Source organism: Embiotoca jacksoni, unplaced genomic scaffold (genome assembly GCF_022577435.1).
Source record: "Embiotoca jacksoni isolate LCO1_2020_lvr unplaced genomic scaffold, fEmbJac1.0.p SCAF_31, whole genome shotgun sequence".
Classification (NCBI taxonomy): Eukaryota; Metazoa; Chordata; class Actinopteri; family Embiotocidae; genus Embiotoca; species Embiotoca jacksoni.
In genome coordinates, this window is record NW_027185383.1 from 4028766 (window position 1) to 4053450 (window position 24685).

Below are 24685 nucleotides of genomic sequence, written 5' to 3' on the forward strand. Positions count from 1 at the left end.
TTCAATCAATGTTCTTAATTGTTTTTAAATTTCTTTTTCCTTTGCCTGATGTTTTGGTGCTTCTAATGGTTTTATGTGAAGCACTTTGAATTGCCTAGTTGTTGAAATGTGCTGTACAAATAAACTTGCCTCGCCTTGCCAAGAGGCCTTCGGTGGTATCGCAGTTTAAGGAAATTCCATATCTGCCTAATTTTTCATACACGGAAGCTCCGTCCACTTTGTTTATAAAAGTCTCTACATGCTAATGCAGGAAGCAATACCAATCACTCTGCCGCTCACATCCACGGACAATTAATAACCACCACATGAGACACATGTCTTTGGACTGAAGGATGAAGGCAGGGACTTGTACAAAACAAAACCAACGCAGGCACAGGGAGAACATGCACAAAGAAAGACCCCGGTCAACCAGCTGCTTCAAACCCAGACCCTCCTTGCTGTGAGTCGACAGTACTAACTGTCACCTGGAGTCAGTGCAACTCTGTAATGGACAAAAGCATTTTCCCTTCCTGCTTTACGTTTGTGTAATTAACTCCACATATACCTTCAGCATGCGCTTCACTGTGTCGGTTGTTTAAAAGTTGTGAATATTTCCAGCAAAAAAACAATAACAAAGATATTGTTTAACATCAGCCGTATTTATTTTTACATACTTCAAATAGACAGTTGTACGATTGAGCCAAATTATCCGAGACCAATTGACATCATGCTTCTGTGTAATGTTTGAAGTGGGAGCTGCAGTGAACATAAAACGGTGGGTTTTCATTGGATCACTCCGGTGTCTTTAATGGCATCGTTATGATCTCAGAGGGTGCCTGCATATTCTCAGCGGTGTGATGAAATGAAACTGCCATGCTTTGGCTGAGGTCAGGCTTCAGGCCTGGCACAAGTGTGAATGTTCTCCCGACAGTCTGTGTTTGTACGTCTCGGTGACCAAAAGACGTGCAGACATACCGGCGGGTGCATCTCTGCTCACTTGTGCCACCATCTTCCTTTTACATCGACGCTGACATTAAGCGTGTAAGTAAATGAAAATCCCTGCGACTTCTGCAGCCTAATCCACTACGTCGCGCCTCGCTGTGCTTTTACAGTCGACTTTTATGTGCGGTCATAACTCCTCTCTAAGTCCGCGAGGGCCCGCGTCCCTCGAAAGCCATTACCGTCTCCCCACATCACGCTGCTCCCTCTTCCTCCCAAACACGACATGATAGACACATTAACACTCCTTCACACCCAATTGAGCCCAGCATCCAAAAAGAGGAAGGAAACACCGTGAATGTAGAGGAATGCAGCCGTTAAAAAGAATTATATTGAGCAGCATGTGTGAAGAAGAAGAGTGGAGTCTGTATCCGACAAGCAGCTGTGATGCCCAAATATGAGTATTTGTTAATGGAGTGTCACTAATGACGAATTATTCTTAATTGTCTTGACATTTATTTGTGTAAAAAAAGATCTTCTTGTGATTAATGTGCAGTGGTGAAGTTGATTTTCAGCATATGGTGCTAAAAAAAAAACACAAGTTTAAGCCCTAAAAATCAGCTACTACAGTGTCTTACAGTTATTGCAATAGATGTGTACGGACCTATAACCTACAATAATAAGAGGGTTTTCACTCTGCTTCATCTGTAGTCTCTGATTGTCATCGTGTTTGTGTCCCTATTTCATATGGCATGTTGTTGGCACGTCGTCTCCCCGACTGCTACTAATAATATTTCTCTGGTGTACATTACAGTTAATTGAAGTGCAGCAGCTGTCAGAATAATTACATGCTGATGTTTGCGACTTGGCAGGGAAGGATTACACTCAGCCACAAGCTCTGGAGAGTTTCCCCTTTTCTTTTTTTTGTTCTCCTCTTCGTCCTGCGAGCTGAAGTTATTTCAGCCAAATGCCAACAGAAAAACTGGCTTGGAGACAGATGGAGAGAGGAAGACAGAGCGAAATGGATTCTGCCTAATCGGATACACACTAAGGAACACTATGGAAAACTTTAGCAATCACAGACCTTGATTACACGTTTGAAAATATTAAAAATATGACAGAAATTCAAGGCTCAAGATTAATTCTAACTCTATATATTACATACAGTTAATGTGTGTATTTTTTGTTTCTTTTTGTCCTGTGACTTAAAATATTTGACGTCTGAATAAGTGATCGTAGTTCAAATCCAGCCCGTCAAGTGGCCGCAGCTTCTCCGATCTTTTGTCGGGGAGGTCCACCCTGCAGGAACCCACTGGACGTCGGCCTCCTCAATCTTCTCAAGGTCTGCCCTCAGCTCTCGAAACGTTTCGGCGATATCTCCGTTAACAATCACCTTGTCAAACAGGTGACCGTACTGGCTCTCCATGGTCTCAGCCAAGTCTATCATGTCCTCAAAATCCTCCTCCTGTGGACCAAGAAAGCAAAACTACAGTTCAGTCCCTCCAGGATCTTACAGTTTTTTTTTTTTGCATTGTTACGATGAAAAATGTTTGATTTTGCGGCGGATTTTCTCAAAAAGTGTAATAGAATTTGAGTTAACTTTTTGCGGTAAAATTGCAAGTGAAGTTGATTTTTTGTTTTACCTACTGACCTGATAGAGTCATACGTAATGACTTTCTTTGATAAAAAGCATGCTGCATATTACAAATATTTTAGTTCAAATCGGTTATTGTTGTTTTATTGAACTTAGAGAAAAATGGGGCTCAAAGTTACAAAAACTTGCTAAATCTGCTGTGTTGTTGTTGGCCAGGATACAAAAAAAAGAAAGTTGATGGTTTTTCAGGCTTCCTATTCTCTGATTGATAAATACTGTTGATTTGATGCTAACAAATTAGCTAAAGTCTGGCCAGGTGGCAACTAAAACACCTTCCAAGAGGTTATTTTACAATAATCTGCAAATACTGTAACATAATAGGAAACGGAACCAGAACCATTCAGCTCTACGGACCAAGGCGTAACAACTCGTTACATGCTGAGAGGCCTCTTCACACCAGGCTGTGGCACAAGTTGAAAGCCCGGCACTGAAGCCTTTAAGGGCCGCGGTGCTTGGCACTACCAAAGCCACGCTGCAGCACAGGTGTGTGACCTTGTGGGTTTAACAAGGGCAACCCGGGCGACCGGGATCGAACGGTGACTGTGAAGCCAGATGGGCATTACCAAGCACCTTTCTGTCCTGCAGCAAACACGTGTACCACCGAACATATGGCCTCTTATTTTGAAGTGAACACAAACCCAGCAGAAGATAAAATGTGAACCGCCACTGACTCAGTCATTTTTTCCAAAACATCACACACACACACACGAGATGTAACCCTTTGTCCTCAGGGCAAAATGTGCTTACCTACGTTTAAGTTATGGAACAAGAAGCCACCCACCAAGCAGCCTTGTAACTCCCCCTGTCTCTTAAATGTCTCTTAAATGCCACAGGGTCGGCCATGTGTACAGCAAGCCGTGTGCATGAGTAAGGGAGTTTAGTTGTGTGCATGTCTGAGGGGTTACGTGCGAGTATTGAGGCCAAGGTGTTTGACCTCACACCGCCCTGCATGTTACAAGACATGGCATAAGCACCTGACCTCTCACGTGCACCAGGTGGAATGTGTTTTGTGTGTTTATGTTGAAGTTTTGTTTTTTTCTTTCTTCTTACTGAAAAGATCCTGACTGGGTTAGCTTCCTCCTCATTGCAGATGAATTTAGCTCTCCGTCTGGTGAGGCGTAGCTCCTCGATGCGAGGGGGTTTCACAAACACCACGCGTGGTTTGAATTCAGATGTGTACACATGCTTTATTTTCTGTAGTGGCAGAAACAGAGGAGGAGGAGGTTAGATGGAGGCAGGTTAAAAGCTATCTAAACAATGTACACAAGATGTCTGCAAGACTGGGCCACTGGTTGAATCAGTCTTTATCATACTGGAAAAACATAATTATTTCCTGCTCCGATGCATGGTGTAAAGCTACCAGCGTGTGTGGTCATAACTTGTAAGATCTAGTAAATATACGGTTGAGTAAATCTAAATGTTGGAAATGACTCGTGTGTAGAAGACTGATCATTTAAAGAGGATTTTTTTTAATTTATTTTTTTTATATCACTTTGGCTATATATAGCCTGGTTTCACGTAAAGAGTGTAATACACCTGTCCGTCCACTAGAGGGTACTGTGCGTGGTTGGATGGAACAATCACTGGTCTTTCAGCTGGGAGAATGGTGTTTACATGGAGTTCTTTTAAATATGTTACTTACGCAACACACATTAAATAACATTTGTCACATACATAATGTTACTTATGCACAATTACTCATTTTAACCCAAATCATGATCTTTTCCTCAACCTAACCGTGTGATTTTAGATGCCTAAACCAAAGGCACCTTGGCCTGGCTCTGCTAGACGATTGCTCACAGCTTCAGTTTACTTCTGTGATTACAGTCTGGAAACCCTGTTCACATTACCGCTTGCAAGGCTACTCTGAAGGGCGGACCAATCAGCGACCAGTGGGGTGTGACGAAGTTAAAGTAAAGCATTTTTTTCTGGATGTAGTTACAAGTCGTAGAATTTCAGCCTTTTTACAATGTTTAAACAGTCTATGGTTTTGGGGCATATGGTGGTCAATGCCGATTGGTTAAAGGGTGCTCCAATAGTTTTGAATTCACCTGAGGTCTACGTAACGTAGGATGCAATGACTGGGAATGATTCCCTATGAATTATGGCCAGACCCAATTCTTCACAAAATGAATTTGGGACTCCTGACTAAAGGCACCTTACTTTTCACGCCCAGGCGGGGAAAAAAACATAACACTGACATGGTATTCTTTAGTGGACTGACAGGTGTATTACACTCTTTGGCGTTATACTGCGTTGGCATCAATGATGTCCAGGCAAATATGTGCACCAGATAAACAGCTTGCAGGAGAAATCCGATTTTAATCATGTCTTTAGTTTACATTTTATGCCCCTTTTCCTCAATGTTGGACTCCCCTCATGTACCAATGCTGACCTGGGGAGTGTAGACAGTTATATGCTTCTTCTGATACATATTGAGTTATCAGCTTAACGCAGGTGGAGGTTCATCTAATCCTCATCAGCACAGATAACAACAAAAAAATTGTGTGATCCTTCATTGACTTCCCAAGATAACTGAACCAAAAACTAAAACTTATTTCAACATCAATTGGTCAAATGATAAAATAAAAAAAATAAAAAACGACATATGTTTATTTCTTAAAAAGCAATTGATCAGAATTGAAATTGTTTTGGTGTTTGAATGAAGCACTGATGTCTTAAACCTTTGAAAACATGAATGTAATGATCTTTTATGATGACATAATGCTTACACTGGGGTGTATATCCAGCAGGCACACTTTGCCTTCAGCCATCACACTGTGCACAGAGTCCAGACTTATTCCATAGTAGTGACCTTTATAACTCCCAAATTCTATAAACCTGGAGGCAGAAACAGATGGGAAAATGTGGTAAAAAAAAAAGAGTAAGGCAGCATAAAATGGTTGTCAGACAACAGTAAGAAAGGTGGACGAGGAATGAGCGAACAAAACATAAGTGAGACTGTTCTTAAGACCAGGGAACACCTGCTTAGACAGTACTGTACCTCTGAGTCAGGATGTGCTCCTCAAACATGTGAACTGATACAAAATGATAATCCACGCCTTCGTTTTCCTGCCTTCTCTTCTCTCGTGTGGTGTCTGAAAGAGAGGATGATGGGAAGGAGGCGGTAAAAGAAAACGACAAAAGAACGTTTTAACGTGCGGGAGGTAAAGATGACAGTTATGAAACTCGAATATGTCTGTCTTACACGGTACAGTGACGCCATAGCGGTCGGGGTCGGAGATCAGTAGCCTCCTCTTCAGTTCATTAACGCCAACGCCGCTGGGCCCTCGAGACGGAGATCAAAACACTGTGTTCAGAGTGTGGGTATTCATTCCCAGTATCGCTGCGGACTAATGTTTTCCTCAAAGACAAGCCTGACATCAAATGACACATCTGTCTTTATCATCAGCGAAGGAGAAGGAGGAGAGTGAGAGAAAGTCAGACAGACAGAGCTCTGATTTCATTCAGATTTCACTCTGAGAATGATTCTCCAACCAGCGTCTGTCTGCATTGGTCTATCGAACGTTTAATGCTCTTATACCCTCTGGAAAATACATAGCATCGCATCAAAATGTGACATCTGCAAAGGCACACAGTATCGGTGACATTATAGTGTAGGATGGACAGGATGAGGCACATACACAAGCAAACGCACACACACACACACACACACACACACACAGAGTAGCATCTGGGATTTTCTTCTGGTGCAGGTTTCTGCAGCCCCAGATTGCATCAGACTCTAATGGAGCGCTGTCTGAAAGTAGGATTCCTGACATACCTGCCTTTTCCATCACTGCGTCGCATGAGCTCGATACATTACAAAATATCAGGTTTATGGACTCTCCACTCTTACACTGCTGATGTGTTCCACAGCTGCGCCACAGAACTGGAGAAGAGCATCATCAGCCTCTGTGGAGACTTTCTTCTGACCTTTTTCTTTTTTCTTTAGAGAGTTACACGATCTGTAGGGCTTAAAGCGACTGGCAGCCACTTTCACCAACTTTCCTGGGGCATAACGCTCTATTGTTTCATTCAAACAGAAAGGTTATATCTCCAACCTGGTCAAACATTATCCAGCTGGTCCTGGTTTAGTGATCCAGGTTTTGTTTTTCCTGTCCATAACTTCCATTGCCAATAAGCTATATATTCTTAATGATGACCTCCGGTCAATGAAGAGCCTTCGCAGCAGACAGTAAAACGTAAGCCAGAGTCGGGGTACGCTCCAACTCAATTAAAGAGGTCCAAATCTAAATCCAAGCTGTCTTAACTGTTCCAGTTTGATGATGGAGCACTTGGCTGACATTATGAGGGATCTTATTCACAAAACCAATGCACAATACATTCATTTATCTCTTCTCTATCTGCTTTAGTTTTTTTCACCTCTTCAGTTCTTTGGGTTTCTCGCCTCTCCGCCTTTAACTCTCAATTTGCTTTACCTCCTCTTCCTTCTTGCCTCCCCTCTATTTCCCTCAGTCACACATGACCTGTCGCAATCTAAAATTAAAAAGACCTTCAGTTGGGGCTCGATGTAAAATTCCCCGGGGAGAGATAGAGCTCAAAAAATACATAGAGCAGACTTGGAGGATTGGCAGAGAAGTGGATCTGGGGTGGGCCGCTGGGTAACATAAGAGAACACAATATATTCTGACCGGGAGCTTTCTGACAGTGTTTACGTGGTTCTGATGGGAAAGGATTGTTCTTTGCACTCAAGAGTGGGAACATAAATCTTCATCAATGCATTACTTTTTCTTTTGATCAACAACAGCTTCGATAATGCTGCCTCTCAACTAAATGGGATCACGGTATTGCAAATTTCTGTGTAGGCAAAAAATAAAAAGCAGCGGGATGATATTAACCAGAAATCAAGTAACCACAGCACCACAATGCGGTGAATATTACCACATTACTACCCTGCCATAAGCGCTACAACAATATTATATACTTGTATGCAGACAGTACTTCACACTACTTTGTTATTTATTAACACACAACCACTTTTTCAAGTTTTTTTTCTCATTCTTTTCCGCCTGTTTCCTCATGTAGCTTTATTCTTAGCTCATACATACCAACCAGGACGACCAGACGGTGTCGGTCCTGTGGGTCTCTGTGGTAGGGCATCACCTCGGTGTAGGTAGGTGGACGGATGGAGCCGTGCACTCCGGCGCTCCACCTCCTGAACCGGGCAGCTTCTCTGGCCCAGCTGCTCTTTCTGCCAAGTCGGAAACTCTGTCTTAAACCAGCTGGGAAAAAGACAGAGGGGCCTTTGACGTGCCAGTCGTGCCACTGAAAACACAGCATGATAATATTTATGCATTTATTGGACCGCTGGAAGGTAGTGCAACACAGCATCTGGTATGTAGAGTTATGAATATGGTGAATGTGATAGCAAAACAATCTTCCTCTAATTTATTCAAGCAGATACAGAGCATCTCGCAAATGTAAGAGTATCATTCACTCTCCTCTTTTCTCTACTCTTAGTCGCCATCAATTCTCGAGGGAAATGTCTGCTAAACGTAGCTGCTAAATGCTCCGCTAAGTTCCCCCTCTAGTAGCTAACTTTGTCTGTCTGCAATTTGACGTTGGACCGGCAGCACACTGAGGGATTTTACAGCTTTTTGGCTGATGCTCTTTGTAGGCTCATGAGAGCGGTGAGCCTGGAGAAAAACAGTAAAGCTGTGATTTGTAAAACCAAAACAAAGAGCGTAAAAGGGATAAAATGTTTTATTTTAGAGCTACTTGGAATTTTTCTGCTAAAACACTCTGGGGTCATCACCCCAAGGGTCCCATTTTACACTATACGTAGTCATTTAATCCATCGTTAATGTAGAAATACTGATTCGTGGAGCTTAAAGAAGCCATATTCATGTTGTTCAAACTAAGCTGGGCAGACAGAAAGTAAAGGAATTTTTCCCTGCACGAATCCTAAAAGCAGGCAATACTTTTTTTCCTTTTTCAAGCTGTAGTTGGGCTATTTTAATTTAATCTTACTTTATTTTGAACACATTTTTTGAGAATTGGCTTGTATTCACACATTAATAAGTGCCACAGGTGTGTAGAGCCTGATTTGTTAAAGTCTTAATCTACTTGCATGATTCAACCATCCATTTATCGTTGGTCAGTTGGTGCACCACTTGCACATCACTTGATTAAATGGGAAAACCAGTAGATCTCGTTTTAACAGTGACAGAAGGGAGAGCTACAGATGGAATTTGAGGCAGATGACAAGAGTGCACCAACAAACCATCAACGCCGCCTCCCAAACTTCGGTGTCAAGCATTATCCTGGACAGCACACGTCTCCATCAGGAGACAACAACTCAGTCGGTCACGCATCGCTGGCATCCTGTCTGACATCCAGCTTCTGCCATGCGACTGTGGTCTGGCCTGGCTTGGCAGGATCACTTTTTTTCATGATGTTAACTGCTGCTAAGTGATGGTGCCAGGCTTTCTTTGACGTCAGCCATAATTTCACTTTGTAAGCACATCTATCCATTTCCTCTCTGGGCTTCACTCTGAGAAACACGCCACTGTGGAGTAGAGATTTCTAACTTTTGTTGACATAGGATTCAAACTGATGAGATCACTCAGTGAAATGTGAAGGTTATACAGCAAAAGAGAAATCTTATTTCCCAGAATCAAATAAGGTCGAGAGGAAACCATCTTGTAGCTGTCACTCTTAAGTAATTCTGGCAGTGAACATCTCATCTGTGACTGAAAATGCTCTCAGCCGTACATTTTTTGGAAACAATACAAGATATTTCTGCTTTACTGGGCAGTATGAAGTAAGAGTGACTGGAGAGATATGACAGTGAAGGCTAACACACAAACTGTCATGAGCTGGACCAACCATTCTCACTCCAATGGTTACAGAAACTGCCATTTTGTCAACGCCAGCTGGTGTCTGAGGAGCTGTTTGACGTGGAGTCAGTAAGGTTTAAGTGGCAAAAACTAGTTAAGGTTTAAGAAAATGTATCCATCCATTCATTGTCTATCCTAAACAGGGTCATGGTGGGGCTAGCGCCAAGCTATAAGGAGGACGCTGTTGGTTATAATGTAGCTCGTACAGTGCTAATGTTAGCTATAATACTATATGTAGAGCAGGACTGAAAATAAAATATTTCACTGGTCATTTGCTCACCTGCAGACTCAGTGAAGTAAAGTAGATGTCCACGTTGGACACCTCTGGACACTGAGTGGGGTTCTACCTCTGTCTTGATTCATGGCAAGGGTCACTTGTTTTCCCCTAAAAGGCGGCGGGGTCGTGATGGAAGCCAAAGTTCCCAGACGTGCTGGACGGATCTATCATCAATCTAACTTCTTATACAGCATGATTCTCCACTACAACACAAATGAAAGTATTGCCCGTAGTATCAAACTAATCATTTAAAGAACTGACAAAAACAAAATAACACCAGTGAAGGACAAGCCTGTTCTTCCTTGTTTTTTTTTTTTTTTACCAGCTTTCTATGTGTATCTATTGACTTTATATAAAAGTAGACGAAGCTTCCGGGTCTGAAAAATGAGGCTAATGTTCTTCTCTTGTATCTCTATGCTGTCCTTTTCTCTCTCTGCTCTCCTCTCACCCCAACCGGTCGAGGCAGATGGCCGCCCACCCCTGAGCCCGGTTCTGTCGGAGGTTTCTTCTCCCTCTGTTGGAGCTTTTTCTCCCTTAAAGAGGAGATTTTTTTTTCCCCCTCCTAGTTTATGTGGGAATTGTTGAATTGTTGTGTTTCTCTGTATAATGTTGTAAAGTTCTTCTGTAAAGAGTTTAATGTGTTAAGTGCCATGAAATAACCTCTGTTGTAATTTGGCGCTATATAAATAAAATTGAATTGAATTGAATGAATGCGTAAGCGCCTTAAACTGTAATGTCACCGAGTGCAGCTGGAGATTCCATAGACTCCCATTTAACTTGTCTCATAACATTTTCAGTCAATAAAATTTCTTCATGAGTTATCTCGTTTTGCTAAATCACTACTTCTTATCTATTTTCTGGTCCATCTGAAAATAATCCTGTCATTAATTAGAAAATAAGCCTCAAAAAGGCAGGTTTTTGGGTCTGTTTGATTGACAGGTATGTGGTGCAGTCAGGTTGTGGCTATCAGTGGGCGGGACGTAGTATCGCCGGGTTTCTAATCAGATCGATTCTGACCCCCTGCTCGCTCCCCCCCAGCTGGTCCAAACATGGTCGCTATCCATTTCCAAACCACTCGGGATTAGCAAAATGGTGCCGGCCAAAATCTGAACTCGAGGCTTCAGAGCGCCGGATCACAAACCAATGGGTGACGTCACTGCTGGTTGCTGCTTGGTATCTACAAATAAAACCCCACCACGTCGATTCTCTTTTACTTTATACGCAGTCCTTTCATTGTGCAGCATCAATAAGGGTTTCAGTGCCAGACAAGGAGGAAACTCAGAGTCTGAACCATGTCCTCAGGTGGAACCTGGCCCGAGATAAAATGAAATGCAGATTATCAAATGCACATGACTCTCAGAACTGATAGACTGCAACATCTGTAATTACCTTGCCTTGTAGCCTTTTTACAATCAGCCACAAGTACACGCCCCCACATGAACATCCTGCACTGCTCGCATGCACACACGCAAGTACACACACGGCACATCATCTCCAATCCACCAGATCAAGACAAATGGGATAAATGGGACGGCTAAAACCACATTTGCTGTTCTAGTCCTCCCCACTAAATCTCTAAACCACAGAACTACATCATCATATAAACTGTTTTTTTACTGTAAATACAACCAAGGTCTCCTTTTCTTGCTGTTTTTTCTCCATCAATGTTTTTATACCGATTGTTGTGCGCTGTCATGTTCAATTGCTCTGAGTTGTATGAGCTTGTATCTCACCGCTCCCTTTCCCAGTGTCAGTGTAGATTCTGAGCGCGACAAGTGAAACATCTCACCAATGTGGATCCCGGTTATAGCTCCGTAGTCTACATCCTCCGTGCCTGGAAAAACAGGAAGAGAGTGGAGGAAAGAGTGAGGAAATCATGGATGGAAACCAGCAGGGGATGACATGTGTTGTTCTCAAATTTCATACTCAAAGTATTAGCATATGTCCTGACCCACGTGTCCTAATATTTTACTTTAAAACTAATAATAGTTTCATTTAGAAATGATATCCACAATTTAGAAGCATTAATAACTACCTTACTTTTTTAAAAAAAAAAAAAATTGATTGCAATGAGAAATTAAAGCACATTGTGGGAGGCCAGTGCAAATATTAGATACTTAAAAACCAACTGGATTCACAGACTCCTCTCAATTTGGAAATATGACGCAGTGAACATTACACGACTATTATCTTTGGACAATTCAACTCCATAAAGGTTTTAAAACCCCAAACCAAAACTTAAAATATACACCTGCATTATATCATGGCAATTACACTGTAGACGAGGTTTTTTTTTTTTTTAAAGCAAATGCAAACTGACAGTACCTTCCCTCGCATCTGTGGAGCATGTGAGGGAAAACACGAAACGTTAGTATAAGAGGAGGGCGGCCGAGCTCACCCTTGACCTTTACCGTAACCTTCATACGCGCCCTATCACCTCTCTGCCCACCACTAAAGGTCTAATATATTTACTGGAAAATGTTTTATGCTTTTCAGGTGTGGTAAGTTTATAGACAACGCTGGCTCATCACCTGCTGGTTTGACTCGGCGAGGCCGGAACAGGGCTTTGGGTCGCTGTAGTGCAACTCTTCTGTTGAAAGCCACATAAAGGAAGGCAGAATCAAATCAGTAAACATGTTTTGTGGTTAAAGTGAGCACCTTGAAAGCGCAAAAAGACCACCTTTCGTGCAGCTGCTGCGAGGGGATGAGCCCGGCTCGACTGCTGCCATCCCCGAGGTGACATGCCTGCCACCAGGTGTTGTCTTCCGCGTTGACTATCTGGAGGACGTCACCCCTTTTAAAGGCCGCCGCAGCATCCTTGCATGGGATGGTGGGATCCTCATTGGGATCATAGTCAAACAGAGCCCGCACAAACAGCTGAGGAAAGAAACCAATCATAATTTTTAGCCTTCAAAGTGATGACAACATAATGGAAAATACAAAATTTTTGCACTGCAGCTTCACAAACTTCAGTATCCTGGCAACGGACACATTTTTGTCTGTTTTTTCTTCACATATGTTGGTGTCGTTTTTGAGAAACGACCACAATCACTGAAAATAATTTGTCTTAATCCGTTGCAAATGCTCAGTGCTCTAACAATTTCCAGCTTGGACATCCACTCCATGTATGTGGCGGCAGCCTATAATTCTTTCTAAACAAAAGATTGCGCAGCTTGAAATTTTCCACATCAGGTGTACAGTACAGATGCGTGTTCATGTTACGTTGATTTGATGCAGTTCAAGTTCTTAAATGACAAAAAGCGGTAAACTGTAATGAAGTTAGTCGGTGTCTTTTCCTTGACTTGAGAATTGAACTGCGGCAGACAGCACTGTGGCAAAAACACAAAATATAACCAAACACACAAGATATCACTGATTTAATCTCTTTGTCTCTCCGTGCAATCACATTGCATGCTAATGTCAAAAAAGCACAAAGCATGCAAACACATGTGACAGTTAATATTTACCGTACCTTTTTCTGATTTGATGACATTTCCTCCTTGGAGAATGCAGGAATAATTTTGAATTTAATTTCACCCTGAGAACGAGCCTGCACAGAAACAGAGACATTAAAGAAACAGTTTGATGTTTTGGCAAATATATTTAATTGCAATCTCACGGGGAGTTGAGAGATGAGAAGGTTGATACAATTTCCATTTCATTACATAGTCAGACCATTCTCCAGCACATTGTGCCAGCGCTGGAGAATGGTCTGCCTGCACCCATATAACATTCTGCTACAGGCTTTAAACCAATCACAATCTTCTTGACTGGCTTTCAGTCCAGGATGCAACAAGGGCGCCCGTGCGAAATAGTGTGAGGTGCGAACCGTCGTGACGTCACCCATTGATTGGCTTGGTTTGGCCGTCACCACCACCACATTTGGACGAGCTGGGGAGTAGCAAGTAACTAAATCCATTTTTATCTACAATCAATAGGTTGAACATTTTTTTAGTAAAACATTTGCACACACAAGCCGTGGCCTTAAATGACTAAAACCCTGCAAAAGACTGAAAAAAAACGGAGCAGGCCTGCGTTATTGGATGATTCAAATCCTTGCCAAAAATTGCCTTTTTTAGAGTGTAGGTTGCGAGCTCAGAGGTTGTTGTTGTTGTTGTTTTCCATTGCAACAGGGAGTGTGAAACAGCAACACACAGGTAGCAGAAGAGGATGTTGACTGAAATAGTCGGCCAACTAGTAGCAGCAAATCCCATGAAAAGAATCAAAACCAACCACTAACTGATTCCAGGTTGTTCATCTTTTAATTGTGTTTTATCATTATTCTTTTGTTGTGTGCGTGTTGTTTGTGTGTGCAGACGTCACTGAGAGATCCGCACAGGAATCCGCACACCTGTTCCAACATACTTGAATCCTTAATCATCTCTGTGCCACAGACATGGTAGAGAATTTGAAAGATGGCTGAGACGGATTGATGCGTTGTTGGTTTTAGTCTTTTGTTTGATTTGTTGACAATCTAATATGCAAAGCATCAAAGTTTATCCTTTGAGAAGAGGACAGAAAATGTTTAGAACAAGAAGAGAGAAGGAAACAGAAACAGACAAGAAGGAGACACTGAAACAAATTGTGTGGCTGAACAGCAGAAGTGAGACTAACCAGGAGGGGAAGGATTTCCTTTGGCTTCGTGTGCTCCAGTGAGACTCCATTCACCTCCTTCAGCTCATCTCCTTCATGGATCAGGCCTTCAAAACGTTGGAAATACATATGGAAATCTGTACTACGTGCTGTTCTTTGTAACATTTACTTGCACCTTCACAATGGCACAACAACTATTGAGAGTTTATCAGCTCACCGCTTTTATCAGCTGCACCTCCTCTCATGATCCTCGCCACAACAATAGCTCCCGTGGATTGATCTCTCTTAATTGTTGCCCCCTTGAGGATGGTGATTAGTGAATGAATGGACAAACACAAGCAGATGCAGAGAGGCAAAGAGGTCAAACAATGGAGAGTAAAAATAACATGTTGATCTTATTACGGCCCAGACAAGCTTCTTATTTAGAGGCATTCCATTTCCAGTGAGAGCTTTTTCTATCAAGACGGGACCATTTAGCCGGCTGTCTTCATGTAACACACAAAGCGCTGGAAAAGGTTATCCAAATCAGCATTATTTTCAACAGATGTTATTGATGTGGAGCAAATCGCAATGGAAAGAGCATCATATGCAGTCGACTACAATCAGCTCATGCTCGGGTGTAACCCCTGTTGTCTGGAAAACGGGAACATGCTGGATCGATCAAAGAGACCATGTCAGAAAAAGGTCAGTCCCCTTCCAATCTCGTTTTGGGATCGATACAAAAGTATGCTCTCCATTATTGGTCCAAAGTGCCTTTTGGAAGCTCAACCATTTACATACAATACCATAAATGCACAAAAAAATGTTCATCATTAAATAAATTATTCTCATTTTTACCCTGAAATCATATTTTTCTTTAAAAGGATTAAACCCATCTCTGCCACGAGGGTTATGTTTCTGGCACTGCTTGTTTGTTTGTTACTTCACAGGTTATCTCAAAATCCTGTCAACAGATTTCACAGAAATTTGTTGGAAAAGCCACAGGTTCAAAAACAGATGTTTTTGATGTGGATCCAGGAATTTTTTTTTTTTAAAGAATTTTAACTTTGCGTTTGAGGGCATTTTTTAATATATGTTATTTTCTAATAAACTACTGGGCCTACTTGAATGGAAAAAAGTCTGGCACGTGTACCCCATTTCTATCCATCACTGTATTTTATAGATCTTGATCCAGATGCAAATAAAATAAATCGGATTTTATTTTTTTTAATCATTAAAATAGCAAATTTTTAGGATTTGCGGCTTTGGCGTAGGTCTTTGTAGACTCACTGGTTTTCTGTCCAGTTTCACTTGATCCAGGAAATATCCAGAAATAATCGACGAGGGCTTGGAACAAGGTGGAATACGGCAGATGAATCCGGTAGCATCAAGAAAATGAACTATGATTAAAGTCCTTGAAACTAGTTGATCTACATCAGAAACAGACAAGAAATTATCCCAATCCCTTTAAATGTGCAGAGCGGCTTTAAAGACTCCATTATAAGGCAGATTTTTGCAGTGCGTACACTGTAGATACACATGCTTACACGCCACACACACACACACACACACACACACACATGCATGCAACAATGCTTAAAGAATGTAGTGCGTCACAGCAGATATATGGCAACAAAGACGTGGAAGAATTGACTCTGGAAATTCCTGGTTGAAGAAAGGAGCTGCAGCCCAGAAGCAAAGGTGATCCAGGCTGATGCAAGAACCTTCGCTTGGGTTTCCTCTCATGTTTTCTGTCAAAGGCTTTCGTATTGCTACACATTGGCATACATGGATTTAGTGGTCACGCCGCTCGACAACATGACATAAATTCAGTCCCCAGAGTAAAAGTTCAGTCTCTTGGCTATGTTTACTGCTTTGAATTGACTTAATATGTCAGTTACTGTGGCCCGACAAATTGGACATTTTTAAGCACATACAGTCAGTTACCCTGTTGCATGGTTGTCGTAAAATAAAAGCATTTGTATTTGCTTTCAGCGAATTACATGAGTAGATCAGACGAGAAACAGGCTGACATGCAGTTCAGTTGTACTTTGTATTTTGGAGGGAAGTAAGTTGTTTTTCCAGTCAGGACAAACTAAGGTGTACGTTAAGACAATGGAAGTGATAGAAGATATACTTTGTTTAGGGATTAATACAGTGTTAGTCGTTACGAATCTGTTGACAGTGTTTAAAGAAATAATTTGATGTTTTATTAAATTTGCTGATTTACTTTCCTGCTGAGAGTTAAATGAGAAAATTAACGTAACTCTACTGTTTAGTTGTGTACAACCTTATTCCTCGACAAAGCATATTATACACCTGTCAGTCCTTTAGAGGATACTGGGTCATGTCAGGTTTTACTTCAAATGAGTTTGGGCATGTTTGGATGGAATGGAAACAGGACCAAGGTGACAGAAAACAGACCTGGATCTCTTTTAAGTAACTAGTTACTCACATAATGTAACATATTTTACATACGTAACGTACATTAACTAACTTACAAGACGTACATAATGTTACTCTCGTAAAATTACTTATTCTAAACCAAAGCAGGTAGTTTTGGTGCCTAACCATAACCATAAATATGTCACATTTAACCCAAACCATGATATTTTCTGGAACTTAACCACCTAGTTTTTGGTGCCTAAACCTAAGGCGCATTACTTTTCACACTCATGAAAATGACACGGTATTATCTAGTGTGACTGACGGGTATATTACACGCTTTGGCATGATAGTTGAGCAGTTACGATGATAGTTACAGTTGACCCGTAAAGCTCAATTTTAACTTGACCTTTGAAAATTATACTGACCAGGGGCTCTTTGGTTTTGACCAAACTGACAATTTTGACCGAATCCTCCTCCTCATCCAGTACGTCATCGGGTATGGGTGGCAGAACGGGCTCAAAGTCTCTCTGAGCTACAGCGTCATGGACAAACAGGAGGCTCTGAAAAGGAAACGCAGTGAAAATGATGATCTGCATTCAGTTACGTCACCTTTAATTCTTAGTTCGTAAACTGGGCTGAGTATCCTCAAATTAATCTGACATCGCACAGAAAAAAATTACTTTTCGGAAAATGTCACAGGTCTGCATGTATAATGGAAATAGACGTGTTGGCTGTCAAGCTGCTGTCAGATTCGGCACTTTGAACAAATTCCAGTGTAATCACTGCAACTCTATTGATTTAGGGGTCACCATTATAGGTGGAGGACTGCAGAAGAGCTGCAGCCAACAGTTTCACCAGTGCAAGTACGATTTTTAAAACCAACTGCAGGATGAAGATGACTTAATGGAAGTTTAAAAATGGAAGAGACTGATACAAAAATTTAACCCATCCCTGGTTATTAATCGAGGGTGGCTTTATAGTAAAAGGCTGTGCAAAAATTCCAACAAGTTCGGCTGGCCTTCTTGCACTCAATACATTGCTGAATCCAAAGGCTCTTCTTGGTCACAAACCTTCGACGCTAGCGTCCCTAATTCAATTTAGTTTGGAAGGTACTGCCAGTCTGCGGGCCACCTGAAAGCAACCCCCCACGTCACTAACACTACCTCTGCCTGCAGTCCCCTGCTTCAGCTCAAGCAGCAATCATGTCTTAGGAAAAGACTCCCTTCCCAGTGGAGGGCTGTGAATTGATCTATGACTCACTATCAATTCTCAGATGGCTCATTTAAGTTCATTACACTGTTAACATTGGCAGTGTGAAAACCCCAGTTTTGTTTGCCGAAAAACAATATTCAGGATAAACGTTAATCTCTCACTGAGTACACTTTCCAAAAAAAAAGGAGAAAGAGAAAATTTACTGTAATAAAAATGAATGAGAAGAGCGGGAAACATCTGCTCATCAACTTAATTTTAACAATCAGCCAATCCATCTGTCAGTTAGTCTACTTGTTATCCCCGCGTCCATCAACAGCTCCTCTGCTCACAAGCTGCCAGCGCGTGAGCAATGTGTCTCTGGCCACTTTCAGAGACAAGTTTTCAAAAAAACAAACATTCATTTACAGGATATTTTACCCAGTGTCTCTCATAAGTATGTGTGAGCTCCTGCACTGTGGCCAAGAACAAACAGGTCATTAGGACTGTTCAAACAAACCTGTTAGTTGTCGGCTGGCTTCGTCTCCTCATTAAGAAAAGCAACGACTTCTGCGGTTCACTGGAAAACCATATGCTGTATGTATGTGTGGGTGTGTGGGTGTGTGTGTGTGTGTGTGTGTGTGTGTGTGTGCATCTGAAAAAACGACCGTCAGCAGATCTGAAATAAGGAAACATGCTTTTGAGTAGTGTGGGCCTCTATGAGTGCACACTAATAAACATAACTCGGGAGTAGATTAGCTTCAGTGCCAGTGTGGTTAATAGATGTCAGCACCTCTCAGCTGGCAGAATGATGAGGTGAAATCAATTTCAGTAAAATTTACAGTTGGATTAGTTTGTGACTTTGTGTGACTCACATAAGAGTAAAATTGTAGGAAACACAATGTTGTAACCCTTTTGATGTATGTGTGCGAGCTTCAGACGCCTGAACAGTTTCAGAATTAGCTCAAATGAAGCATGACTGCATGGAAATTAACCTCTCAGATTACAGTTCTCGTGATGGCATTGGCACTGGATTGATAAATTGTCCAAGAGAATTGCAATTACATGATGCTTCAGTGAAAGAAATGTGCACTCTTTTCACAAACGTGAGTAGGAATATTACATGGAACAGTCACTTAAGGTAATGGGTCAACATGCTGGGAAACACACTCATTTGCTTCTTTGCCAAGAGTGAGGTAAGATTGATACAACTGTGTGTTGAGCTACAGCAACAAGCTGGTTAATTAACATAGAATGAAGATTGTAAATGGGGGGGAACAGCTGGCATGGCTCCGTCCAATGGTAAAGAAATATGCCTGCTGGCATGTTATATCTGGTTTGTTTAAAAGTGAAGTATACAACCAACATATTGTGGTTGAACAGCATTGGAGCTGAGTTTCCCTCAGGAAGTCTTTATGCTGTGCTAAGCTAAATGTCCCTTGGCTGTTGTTTTTATAAAGAACAGATAGAAGGATACATTTTCTCATCTAACTCTCTGTAAATAAGGAAAAAGCAGTCTGGAAGTAAATGGACTAAACGAGACTCTATAGACTGTATATATAAGTGGACGTAGCTTCCGGGTCTTTAAGAAATGAGGCCAATGCGGAGGGGCATTAAACTGCAATACCACTGAGGGTCACTAGGGGTTGGTGAACCATAGTGTCTTTGAATTGCCATCCAGATAGATGCACCTATAAACGACCCTAAATAACACGTTACATTGTTTGTTTAATTTGACAAACCTGTGTGCATTTGGAGAAAAGTTATCCGTTTTACCCTGCACCTAGTCTTTATGCTAAGCTACGCTAACTGTCCCTGTGAAAGGATAGATATGAAAATGTATTGACTTTCTTTTCTATCTTGCACCAAAAAAGTGGACCAGAAGTTTAGGGAAACGGCTAGCATAGTTTGTCCGGAAACAAACGAGCTTCAATATTTTGCTACCTAATGGACCACAGACTCTTGGAAACACGGGGGAAAGCTTTTTTTTTATACCAGCTTACTGTCTCATTTTCTATAAAACCATACTCTGACATGTCAAGTTGCTGTTTTACAAGAACCCTACAGGCCAGGCCAGTTACACCTGTCTTCTTTATGCTCAGCTGAGCCAACAACTTCATATGTAACAAGAAAGCAAAATGTTGAACTATTCCTTTTCTGAGTGGTGTTTTCCTTTTGGTGGAAATTATGTGATATGACTGGACCAAATTCTGGGCTGGGGAAGCTTTAGGTCGACACACACGTGTGAAGCTACAGGAAGGAAATACTTTTCACCTTAAAGTGAGGTTTGGAAAAGAGGTCAAACAGCTCTTCGACTTCTTCCCTCCAGCCGTGGTATATCAGCTCCACTGCCATCTGGAAGCAGAGAAACAGAGACAGGCAGGATGTTGTTTTTTTCTTCATAATTAGAGGTACACATTTATATCATGGCTGGAGTGAGGCTTGTTCTATTTTAGCCAAGAAAGACCGAAAACTGAGCAGAGAGACAGTGAAATTCAACTTATATCTGCAGCGACACATCATCAGTTCTGTCATTAGTTCTTACGCTTTCATACAGGCCTGTTCGCCTCACGGGGACTTTTCTCTCCTGTTAGCTATTTGTCTGAGTTCCTGTTTGGTTTTGTTTCTCTTGTCGCTGTCGGAGAAAAGCTACTGAATGTTCAAGGCTACACGACAACCGCGTCGACAGCAAAAAACAGAGCAGCCTTGACCGTCAGCAGCAAGTGGAGAGGCGACGGGTGACTGTGTGCAGTCGCCCTTCTTTGTCGAGCGTATTACTGTAATGACTTCTACTGCTTCAAGATGTCGAGGCACACTCCAGAGACACAATGCATGAAGGTCATTAGTTTCCACTGTGAGCAAACAGAAGCCTCTCTGAGGGGAAACAGAGCCACGGTTTGGCCCTTCCAGTCGGTCCTGATGATTTAAGCCAGGCGGAGAGTGGCTGTCGAACCGAATCTCAGGCAAAGGGACTGAAGGGAAGGAGATGGAGAGGAGTGCGGAGTGCGGAGGAGAGAGGCCGTATGGAAACATGGCAGGAATAAGGGTGTGTGGAGAAGACAAAGCAGAGCACACGGAGAGAAAGGAGAAGAGGAAAAAGCAGATGATAAAGTGAACGGTTTGGGAAAGAAGAATAGAGGGAAGCGCAGACTAAGGGAAAAGTGTAAAAAGAACATTCCTGTTTGGCAATTTGTCCAGGAAATCGGGAAATGAAGGTGGTAGGAGATCAAAAATGGAAGAAATCAGTAATTTTGTTTTCTTAAATGACACAACTGGTAACAGGATTGAAGACTGGTATGTAAGATATGATGCACATCTGAAGGTAACGGAGACTCTTTGTTCCGTTTTGGGTCAAAGTCATAGTGTGAGTGTTCTGTCACTTCATCTCAAATCTGAAATTATTTGTATTCCTCCACCCCGAAACATTCCACACAATGACTTCAGCAGCCCATTGCTCGGTCACTGAGGACAGTGCCGAGCTCCTGGCACACAGATACAAAATGATATCTGCTTTAAAAACAGCCTTTCAAGAGATAGTGTCCGAGGTGGCAGGGTTTTGAGGTAACAATTTAATACACATAAGAAAGAACGCACGCTCCACTCGTGCTTCTGTGTGTGACACGAAAGTCATCTGTATAACAGAGAAAGCAATTTCAACGATTGGTGAAAAAAAAAAATCTCCTCTGCTGTCAAACCGTCGTCCTTGGCAGGGTGTCTATCTGCAAAAGATGTTTGGAGCGAGTCACTTACATCCGAGGCCAGACTCGCTGCGTGCTCTTGGACAGGGATTGGGCTTCGGATCTCAAAACGTTTCAGCCGTTCGTGGATCTGTCAAGTCGAGGAAGTGTCATAATAAAGGTTTTCTCTGCAGTAAAAAAGACAAACTCTAAAGCTGCTACTACTTATCAAATTTATCCTAACACTACTCAAACTACTAGTAATGACATTGATAAGAAGAAGGCAAATGAACAGGAAATTGGTGAATTGTTTGTGTTTGTAATGAAACAATCAAATTATTGAAAGACCTGCAACTTATTTCAGCAATATTACAGAGAGGGTGTGCTTTAACGTGATTATTGGCACGACGAGCGCCTCGGTCCTGGCTGCATCACTGTCGTGCCAATAATCACGTTAAAGCACACCCTCTCGTGTAATATTGTGATTATATAACAAGTTACCAACTAAATAAAATATGTAATCAAAGTGTATTCATATTGTGGGGCAATTCACTCTCAAAGTGTAAAACTTTTTGTAAGCGGGAGCTCCGTTTCCATGGCAATACATGGGGCATGACTAACAACTGGAAAACAATTAGTCGCGTCAGTAGAGGGGAATGTGATGTATGCAATGTTTACCTCTCCAGGAAGTAGTCAAGTAACGACCTTAGTAACGACCCTAGCAACAGGGACGAGATCTAGTCCGTTTTATTGCTTTCTGGAGATTGTTTCTCAAACTGAATAAATACAGCACTTAGAAACAATAAACTGCTTAGTCGCTCAATCCCGTTGCAAGTAAGATATCTGCTGAAAAAAGATATCGATGGACTCATGTATTTTTAAGATTTTAGCACAGTTACGGTACGGGTGCACGGAGCGACAAAAAAGGTCCAAAAGAGACCAGATTTTGCCAAATGGGTCACAATTAATAGACCTATAACAAGTAAAAACAACATTATATTACATATTGTATCAAATTCAATTACAATTATATATTCCCATTGAGAAGGCGGACAGCTATTTCTAGTGAGGAGCAGGGTGTGATGTTTCATGGTGATTTGAGCACTTTCTAAATGTACAGTTGACCAATCAGATCGCTGGGTTGGAACTACTTGTTGTATAATTAGATTTAAAACATAACCTAGATAAAATTCAAAATAAAGGTTGACCAAAATTGCTTTGGGTGAAACTGTATATAATCATTTCCTTGTGATTAAAATTGGTTGAAAGTCAATTTTGTAAATTAACTCAAGAAAGAACATTTCTTTAATTGATTTAATTACTTGTACTTGAGTTACTACACAAGCTGAATCATCCTTTTATGAAATATGATGCATTGTTGTAGATTAAATGACCCTACACACACTAAACAGGAAGGTGAAAATGTGCTCCTTTACCAGCTGCAAAACTGAAGTGCCGCTTTATTAAAGTATTATAATAATTCATTATTATACTGTAGTTCAACATGATATTAGATATACTTTTATTCAAGTCACAAATTCAGGATGATTACTTGCAACACAGTATTTTTAAACTGGTTTGACTGCTAAAAAATAGGATAAAAACATTTAATCCACCTCTGTAATTCTAATACCTCCAACCTGCAATTTCATGAAGTTAAAAAAACAAACAGATGCTGTAACCTCGAAGTAAACAGTCACAGATGATTGTACCACTTCACCTTAAAGAGCAGGTGAAGCTTCTTCTCCACCAGCATGCTGTGGAGGAACCTGTAGTCTTCCTCTCTGTCGGTATGAGACTCTGTTGCAGACATCACTGAGGATAGCAGCCTGCATACACCTGCAGAACGAGGGGAGCTATATGAATAAATATATATCAAGGCCCATCAGAGAGCACTCCACCTGTGCCTGCTCTTAATTTACAAGCTGTGTTTTGATGGTTATGGGGTGAGGTCAAGAATCCAAAGAGAGAGGTCAAAGGTTATATGGAAGGGGCGATGAAACACATTGCTTCATACAACTCATTACTTTATCATGCAGGTATTTTATTTAAAAAGTCAATTTAAACTACCAATTTCATGTTGCTTACATTTTTCTTCATGACCTATAACCCTTGGACATACCTGTGTGCTCTGTTTGGCTCAGCATCTTCCTCACTCTGAGAAAGGAAAAACACTTTAACAAATAATGACACCCCAGCAGCAGAATCCTACTTGTTATTTGGTCTGATTTTTTTTGTTTTTCATGAGAGAAAATGGAATAAAAAGCCAGAGACAAAGAGAAACAGGAAAGAAATCAATTTGATTTCCATCTCTTTTGAGATATTACTGCCCCCTATTGCTGGTATAAGATATTTCTATTGTAAGAATTATGGTCCACTGTCCACAAAGCTTATATAATTATAAGTTATATAATTCATTACTCATAGTGCATTCTCTTAATCACATAAAATGTATGAGTTTTATGTGTTTCATTAATATGCATTCCTTACAGTTATTCTCCATCACACTAGCAAATGATCCATTTGAAAGTAGTTGGTTGCTTTGTTAGTTCTTACACCAATTCAGTCCATTAGCTCTCCATTAGAATGACTAAAGGAAAATATACAAGCTTCAATTTTAATAGTTATAATATTCTAAGACAAATGATAATGAACAACATGGACTGTTGAATTTAATCTGAAGTACTGAGAGGTTTGGAGTTTCTTTTCTTAAAAAAAAAAAAAAAAATCCTACAGTAGCTATTTAAGTCGGTAAAAATCATTGCAAAGCAAAACAACACAAAGTCGCACTCACCTCAGACCGCCCAGTCCATTAGGTCCAGTTCATGCAGGCCATATTGCTTAATATCTAAAGAGTACGAGCTGCGTTTGAATGTTCACTTGTAGTGAGAGGTTTTGTTCGACTGACCACATTGTAAAAGAGACTGTCCCTTATTCAGTCGATATGTGTCAGGTCTGACCTATATCAGGCCAGGGGGCAATCAATATAGCAATCACAGCATGGAGATTGCAGAGCGTGGAGCATAATGTTGACCTATAACGGTTCACTTTCCACATATGAATGCAGACAAACGAGAACACAGATTTAATTGAATCTGAGATCAGCAGTTGGGCCCAGTTTGTCCTGAACCTGTCTTTTACTGTCTCT

General features: G+C 41.3%; 1 protein-coding gene across 1 annotated transcript; it reads right to left on the reverse strand.

The window, feature by feature from the left end:
* Positions 1-2123: 2123 nt before the first annotated feature.
* LOC138207362 (MAGUK p55 subfamily member 7-like) lies at positions 2124-18159 on the reverse strand. Its single transcript, XM_069164531.1, has 15 exons — positions 18088-18159; positions 17098-17232; positions 14523-14604; positions 14327-14412; positions 13185-13262; positions 12393-12589; positions 12244-12302; positions 12031-12049; positions 11502-11557; positions 7645-7818; positions 5781-5861; positions 5577-5670; positions 5305-5413; positions 3623-3766; positions 2124-2383 (listed from the first exon to the last, which is right to left on the reverse strand). The coding sequence occupies exons 1-15, from the start codon at positions 18157-18159 to the stop codon at positions 2159-2161; spliced, it is 1611 nt and encodes a 536-aa protein (XP_069020632.1). The 3' UTR covers positions 2124-2158.
* Positions 18160-24685: the final 6526 nt, after the last annotated feature.

Coding starts and splice junctions, on each gene's coding strand:
- LOC138207362 (XM_069164531.1), bottom strand. CDS start 18,159: ATGGATTGGCTGATTGTTAAAATTAAGTTGATGAGCAGATGTTTCCCG. Junction 12,590..13,184: donor TGTCATCAAATCAGAAAAAG/GTACGGTAAATA, acceptor TTCTTTCCTCAG/CTGTTTGTGCGGGCTCTGTT. Junction 5,414..5,576: donor GAGCACATCCTGACTCAGAG/GTACAGTACTGT, acceptor TTCTGCCTCCAG/GTTTATAGAATTTGGGAGTT.